This window comes from Lygodium microphyllum, chromosome 10 (assembly GCF_053477565.2).
Source record: "Lygodium microphyllum isolate KBCC chromosome 10, Lygodium_microphyllum_v1.1.10, whole genome shotgun sequence".
NCBI classification, from domain to species: Eukaryota; Viridiplantae; Streptophyta; class Polypodiopsida; order Schizaeales; family Lygodiaceae; genus Lygodium; species Lygodium microphyllum.
The window spans coordinates 133361670-133369228 of record NC_141144.1 but is presented as its reverse complement, the minus strand read 5'-3'; the positions used below and the strand labels follow the sequence as shown (position 1 = coordinate 133369228).

The following is a 7559-nucleotide window of genomic DNA, read 5'->3' as shown; positions in this document are numbered from 1 at the left end:
ACATAACTTTCCTGGCTCTCTCATGCCATGATTTGAATGCCTGCATTTGCTGTTGATTGGGAACATCAGGAAGAACTGGTTCTTCTTCATTTCCTGCAACAAATTCCCAATATCCTTTTCCCATAAGGAAATTCGTCATTCTAAACTTCCATGCCTGGAAGTTGTTCTTGTCAAGCTTTTCAGTGACAATCTGTGAAAGAGAATCAGATGCCATTACAGAATACTGCAAAAAATTCTGTCACTGCAAAAAACACAGCTTCACCCTCACAAGGGCAAATCTGTAAAACTGGCGAAAGTGGTATTTGACCACACAGTCACTTCCTAGTGACGATTTTGCATAAACAGGAACCAATGATGATTCTGAAACTCCCAATGTCTCTGCGCACAAGCATACGATGCAATCTCTACAGTAACTTTTCACCGACCTGTAGAACAGTGGTCGCACAGCATAAAATAGGATCTTTTCCTGAGTGCGTGCAGAAAACTTCCGCCTTCAAAACAGGCCCCGAAATGGCCTCAAATCAAAAAAACAGGGTCGCCAGGAGCTAAAGCTCTTTCCCGCAGCATATACTGCCCTCTTGCTTCAGCGCGAAGGGCGTCTCAACCTGAGACAATGCACTCCTGCAATTTCCGGCTGTGCTACCTGCAGAGATCTGCTCCCAAAATAGAAAATGAAAGCAACAATGCTCCTCTTACCAGAACACCGCGAGCTTGGCTTGCTTTCTTGAGCTCCTTACCACGAACAAGGCTCTGATACCATGTCAAGATTGTGGGAGAGAAGGAAGGAGTCTCACTTGTAGCTTTCTTGCTTGCACAATGGGGGAAGACACACAATGGTGGAGGCTGAAAACTGTTTTTCTCTTCTTAGTTGTGGAAGCCAAAAGAACTCTCTTACAAAGAAATAGAAGAACCCTATATGGGTCTCAAAACCAAACTCAACTAACTAAGGTGGCATACTAACTGAGCCACGAACTAGAGTAGATAAGGATAGCTATCATGTAGCTATTATTCATCGGCGGTGTACCAACCGCGTCTGCAACTGACAAGTCGGTGACATAAGTACTCAACGGTCACCCTGGCATATCACGAGTGGAGCTCGATATCTCAACAAAGTAAGGTGTTGGCACGGAGCCCTCGAGGTGTACTTTCAGCCCATGTATGAAGGATGGGGCTGAAAATGGACCAGGACCCAAACTGGTACAAAACAGGTGGCTGTCTAGATGCAAACTGCAGCCCAAAACATGTGTCATGGTTAAGTTCCAGCCAATACAGCCTCCTTGAGGTGTGGAAATTCATCCAAAATAGATGCTGGGCACCAAGAGGCTTCCTCTATTGGTAGGCCTTGCCATTTGATCAAGTATTCATGTATGAAACGGGTGCGGAGTTGCTTTTCACATTGCCCAAGTCAAAACAACCTTTCGGACTGACCGTGGCTTGTACAATTTCCTTGTCATGCCATTTGGGCTCACTAATGCACCCGCCACATTTTAGAGCTTAATGAACAAAATATTGCAACCATGGCTTTTCTAGTTTGTGTTGGTATTCTTTGATGATATACTCATTTACAGCAAGTCACTGCATGAGCATCTGAAGCATGTCAGTAAATTTTTGATATACTGAGAGAGCACCGACTATTTGCCAAAGAAAGTAAGTGTGTCTTCATGCAAATAGAGGTTGAGTACTTAGGACACATTGTTAGTGAAAAAGGCATCCAAGATGATTCTAAGAAAGTGCAATGTGTATGGGAGTGGCCCACCCCTACTACTACTACCTCCTTGCATGGTTTTCTTGGCCTTTCCTCTTTTTATCAGAGATGTATTCGCCATTATGCCACAATTGCAGCCCTGTTAACAGACAGGCTGAAAAAAGAGGCTTTCCTTTGGGATGAATTGGCTGATCGCAATTTTCAGCAGCTAAAAGACTTGCTCACTTCAGCCCCCATCCGCGTATGCCCCGACTTTTCAAAGGATTTTACCATCCAGTGTGATGCTAGTGGACAGGGTATTGGTGTAGTCTTGCTGCAAGAACACGGGGTAATAGCATTTGAGAGCCAAAAATTGGATGATAAAGAGAGAGAGTTGCATGTCTATGATCAGGAGATGTTGGCAGTCATTCATGCTATCAAAAAGTGGCATCACTACTTGTATGGCAGCAGATTTAAGGTGAAAAGTGACCACCGTGTGCTCAAATACTTCTTGACTCAGCCCAATCTCACTCCCAAACAACGTAGATGGGTGGCTACCCTACAAAACTATGCTTTGAGATTACCCACACCCGTGGCAAGGACAATGTAGTGGCTGATGCACTCTCTTGCATGTGGGCATGCAAGGTTTCATCCATCACTGAACTCCACCATGATTGGATTGAAGAGCTCCAAGAGGCATACTTGTTTGATGCTGAATTCAGCCCTTTTTTTCGGAAATTACAACAACGTGTCATGGATGACAATTCCCAATATCAGCTCCACAATGGCCTCATTTGGATCCATGGTCGTATTGTGATTCCCGTGCCTCTCCCTTCACCCAAAGGATCCTTGAAGAGATGCATTCTTCACCGATTGCTGGCCACTTAGGGGTCTTCAAAACATATGACCGAGTTTCAAAAAGCTTCCATTGGAAAGGCCTATGGCGGGATGTTAAAGACTTTGTGTCTAGATGTGTGCCTTGTCAACAAAATAAAGATAGCACTCTTAAATCGGGTGGATTGTTGCAGCCTTTGCCTATCCCTGAAGGAAAATGGACCCACATTACCATGGATTTCATCACTGGTTTACCTACAACCAAGAAGGGTTGGGATAGCATATATGAGATAGTTGACCGACTCACTAAAGCAGCCCATTTCATCCCTACAAAATCCCAATTTATAGCATCTCAAGTTGCCACTCAGTTTATAGAGCATGTTTTTAAGCTACATGGCTTACCCCACGTCATAGTACATGACCGGTACACCAAATTTATGAGTCAATTTTGGCAGACAATTTTCAGCTCCATGGGGACCAAATTGGCTCCGTCTACAGCCTATCATCCCCAAACGGATGGGCAGACCGAGAGAGTCAATAATGGCCCACACAAAGTTATGGCTGGTTTCCCTACAGCACACCCTTACAGTCCATGATTACATCCCTTGTTTTTTAGGACAAAAAATTTATGAGACAGGATGGTTTGTAATGAACGGGGATAACGGGAACATGGCATGGGAACATACCAGTCACACTGAGATGGTATATAAGGTGTAAGAGGGTATTTTGAGGCATCACAGAAATTATCAAGAAACTCTCTTTTCACCTTCTCAAGCTTCCATGGCTTCTTCTTCTTCCTCCACTTCTTCTTCCTTTCTCCCTCTTTCTCTCTCTTCTTCTTGCCTTTCTCTCTCCTCTCTCTCTTCTTCTGCAGTCCTTCTCTCTCTCCTTCCCCTTAGTTAGGACAGTTAGGTCTCTTTCATTACAACAAGATGCAATTTTTTCCCTGAATCTAATTGCATCATGTGTAACACTTGTTAAACAGATTGTTTCTGATATCTTTGCAGTGTTTTCAAGATGGCTACATGCAATTATTTTTTCTTCATGGTCAACTTCTCTTTTATGAAGAGTATCATTTGTTTCTTTTTGTTTTGTATTTGTAACATCGACTTGAAGTTCCAACACTCCTGCTCTTTTTTATCTACACTTATAATTGTTCGAAATGTTGTCCCATTGTTCCAATTCCAATATATCAATATCTTTTGGAACAATATCACCAAGATCTATATAAGTTTTTTTAGTATCTCCAATAATACTTTCTAGTGTTTATTTATTTATCTCGAGTAGTGAAATAAACATGGACGATATTTCTTCTTCCTTCTTGTTGTAGTATCCTCAATGATTTTTCAATATGCAATCTTTAAAGTTGTATACATGAGCATTATCACTAATAAGTTTCACCATTTCATCACTTTCAAGTTTATTCAAGTCACATATCATTGTACGTATGATTGCATTTAATGATTCTCTTTTGTCTTAGATTATATTTTGAATCCATTTAGTTAAAACAAATAAGCTACATATCTTAAAGCTTAAAGATAGCTTGCAAATGTATATGTGAATATTCTAACAATTTAAAAAATAATAATATGGTTTTTTATCAGGAATAAAGATTTTATTAAAAATAATTTTATATATACATATAAATACATATTTCTTAACTTTAAATATATATTTCTTTTATTTATATATATGTATTTATATGTGCACATGTACAATACATATATATGTATATATACACACACATATATAATTCCATTTTCTCACTAATAATACATACTTCACGATATTTATCATAATATTTACTAGTATTTCTATTATAACGTATGTAAATTTTCTATCATGTTGTTTATAAACTATTATTTAAAAAGTATTAGTATTATAATATAAAATAATATCTTAATAAACTTTTTTAAACAAATAAAAATTATGATATAAATCTTAAAACAAATATACATTTACATATATACAAATAAATATTTTTAAATTAAATTTTGTTAGATTTTTTTTAAAATTATTTAAATATAATTATACCTATATTTATTATTGATACTTTACATAATAATATCTAAAATATTCATTGTATAATCTTTTAAATTAAAAAATTATTTAATTAGTATGTGTGTGTGTGCGTGCGTGCGTGCGTGCGTGCGTGTGTGTGTGTGTGTGTGTGTGTGTGTGTGTGTTAACATAAAAATTTAAATGAGAATAGTAATTTTTAGAGAGAGAAAGAGAGAGTACATGTAGGTACTTATGAGTGTATTCTTATTAAATTTAGATGGTTTTAGATTTTTTTTTAAAAAAACATAAACTATTTTCACTAGTTTAGAAATAAAAGATTAAATGTATTGATATTTAAGTATAAGTTATATGAGCATCATAGAAAATGTGGAATAGATTATAATGTGATCTACCTTCTACCTTAAGCTATATGATAAATAATTAAAGTTACTACTCTAGAAGTAGTATTTCTTAAAAATAAATAAAAAATTAAAAATATATAAAAATATTATAAATAAAAATAAAATCAAACTAGAAAATATAATTAAAATTTTTTAGATTAAAAATGAGCAAAAGCTTACAAATATTGATATATAAAAATTTTATGTGCCTTTAATAAAAATGAGTTGAGTGAGTGGTATTAATTATACATTATGAAAAAAAATTATTATATGTGTATGATATGCTTTAATGTATAGGTTAATGCGCTATGATTAACATGCTTCAAATTGCTAATAAAGTTACACTTTGTTATCTTAATAGCATTAATTTTCAGAATGGTTGAGGATATATTCATTATTTGCACAATTCATGTGTTGTAGAAAATATAATATCAAGATTTATCATCTTTTATTACTTTCTATAAAGGATATTTATTCAAGGTATGGAGATTGTATAAAGCATCATTTGAACATATTATGATAAATAAAAAGAGGTTGAAAAAGATAGTACAAATGCATACAATAGTTTGGGAATATTATAATTAAAAAAATTAATGTCTTTATTATTTATATCAACCTTTTTCAAAAATGTTAAATATATCATGTGCAATTTGTAGTAAAAGAAGATGGAAATATCCATTAAATTTTATCAATGTTCAATGAATGAATCATATCTTCTATACATTGATGGAATGGGAAAATAACTTTTTAAAGTATTGAATTCTATACTTTTGTGTCTTGTAAAGTAAAAAAGTGGATAAAAAGAGAAAAAAAATTTGATTTGGAGTTTGCAATCATTGATATAAAACAATGCACATTCTATACATAGAAAATAATTGTGTATGTGTGTGGAGAATTATATGTAGTTAGGAGATATGACAAGGAAGAGAGGAGGTAGTAAAGAGATAGTAATGAGGGAATCAAATGGTTGGTATACTTGTCTTTTAGCACACATTGTTACAAAGATCTTGGGCCTTGGTGACTTATTTTCTTAAACCTTGAGTTACCTATATGTTCATGACTAAATCTTGTTGATGTCATATAGTCAACTCTCAAGTTTATGATAGCCTAGTGTAAGAGATGGGGAATAAGGGAGGGATATGATAATAAAATAATGGAGGAAAATACTTGCTACACTAGCAGATATATAAGATGTAAGGGACTTGACATTTAGACGCTCAAATGATAATAATATAAGTCTCCTTCATCTTCTCCCTCTCTCCAGCTTTCATGGCTTTCTTCTCTCTCTTTATGTCTTTCTCTCTCCTCGTCACTCTCTTTCTCTCTCTTTTGCAATTCTTATTCTCTCTCTTCTACAGTCTTCTCTCTCCTCTTTCTCTCTCCCTAGTCCTCTCCTTGACAATTGGTATCAGAGCCATAGGTTCTTGATCCAGTTGGCCAACATTCCATTTAGTTATCCTTTTCAGTCACACAAATTTTTAGAGCCACATGTACACATATACAGACATGACATGGAGTAGCAGTGGAGTTATCAAGGATTTCTGGACCACAAGGACTATAGGTCTAGAGCATTAATGGAGTCTTGGACCAAGTTTGGTGATAGAAAGGCTGAAGTTAGCAACTCGTTGGTCATTTTAGGCCATTTTTTGAAGGTATTTCTCTTAAAATAGTGGTAACAGGAGTTAGTGGAGGATATAGTTACTATTACTTTTCAAGGAGAGTCTTTCTCTCTCTTTCTTTTCAAGCTCCTCTCAAGCTTCCATGGAGGATATCGGCCCATTCTTCATTCCATCTTCTCCAATCCAGCAATAACAGGCTAATAGAAATAAGGACCAAACCTTTTCTCATATTATATTGAGGAATAGCTTATCATGGATCTTGAAGACCCAAAGTCGGTGTGGCCACAGTCTGCAATACTATACATAAGCTTGTTTCTTCAGGAAGTTCTTCCTTATGACCTTAAGAATCTTGTTTTACTGTAGCATCTCACAAGATATGTTCAGAGGCAGGTCCTCGGAATCAACCACCCCCTTAATGAAGCTAAGATACATAAGAATAAGCTCCTCACAGTTATCCATGATGAAAACTCTGCGCACATAGAGCTTAATGTTGTTGATCTTTTTCCTTGTATCGAATAGATTAAATGGAGCTCTCTTAGGTACAAATAGCACTGCCTTAAATTCTAGCTGACCTTCCACCAAGAAGTGCTTTACAACAAGATGCTCTTCCCAATCATTGGTCAAGCTCTTGTAGAAGGCAGCATACTCATCCTTGGTGACCTCTTCTGGTTTCCTCATCCAAATAGGCTTTTTCTTGTTTACCAGATACCTTCCCCACCTCTAGAGATAGGTGCCATTCTTCCAATGATGTAACTATTTCGGAGAGAAATAGCCATCTATAAGCAAGAAAACCAACACCTTTCAAACCATGCAAAACAGTGCTGCAACCCCTTCCATGACAGGTGGCCACCCAAGCTATGATTAGCAACTGATAACTTTAATATTAAGACCAAGTTAGGACAGGGAGGCTTCGATGTTGCTTACAAGGGGACATTATAAGACGAAAGGGAAATTGCTATAAAGAAGCTATCCGTGGCAAGCCAGCAAGGCAAAGAAGAATTTCTAAACAAAGTTAAGCCT

At 36.3% G+C, this 7559-nt stretch overlaps 1 protein-coding gene across 1 annotated transcript; it reads right to left on the bottom strand.

Annotated features, from left to right (window-relative positions):
• Positions 1-6893: 6893 nt before the first annotated feature.
• LOC148030581 (heat shock protein 82-like) lies at positions 6894-7217 on the bottom strand. Its single transcript, XM_087687398.1, has one exon. It carries the CDS (start codon positions 7215-7217, stop codon positions 6894-6896), a length of 324 nt encoding a protein of 107 aa, XP_087543524.1.
• Between the last annotated feature and the right edge of the window lie 342 nt (positions 7218-7559).

What these genes read in the sequence shown, in the direction of transcription:
- LOC148030581 (XM_087687398.1), bottom strand. Translation starts at nt 7,217, where the DNA reads ATGAGGAAACCAGAAGAGGTCACCAAGGATGAGTATGCTGCCTTCTAC.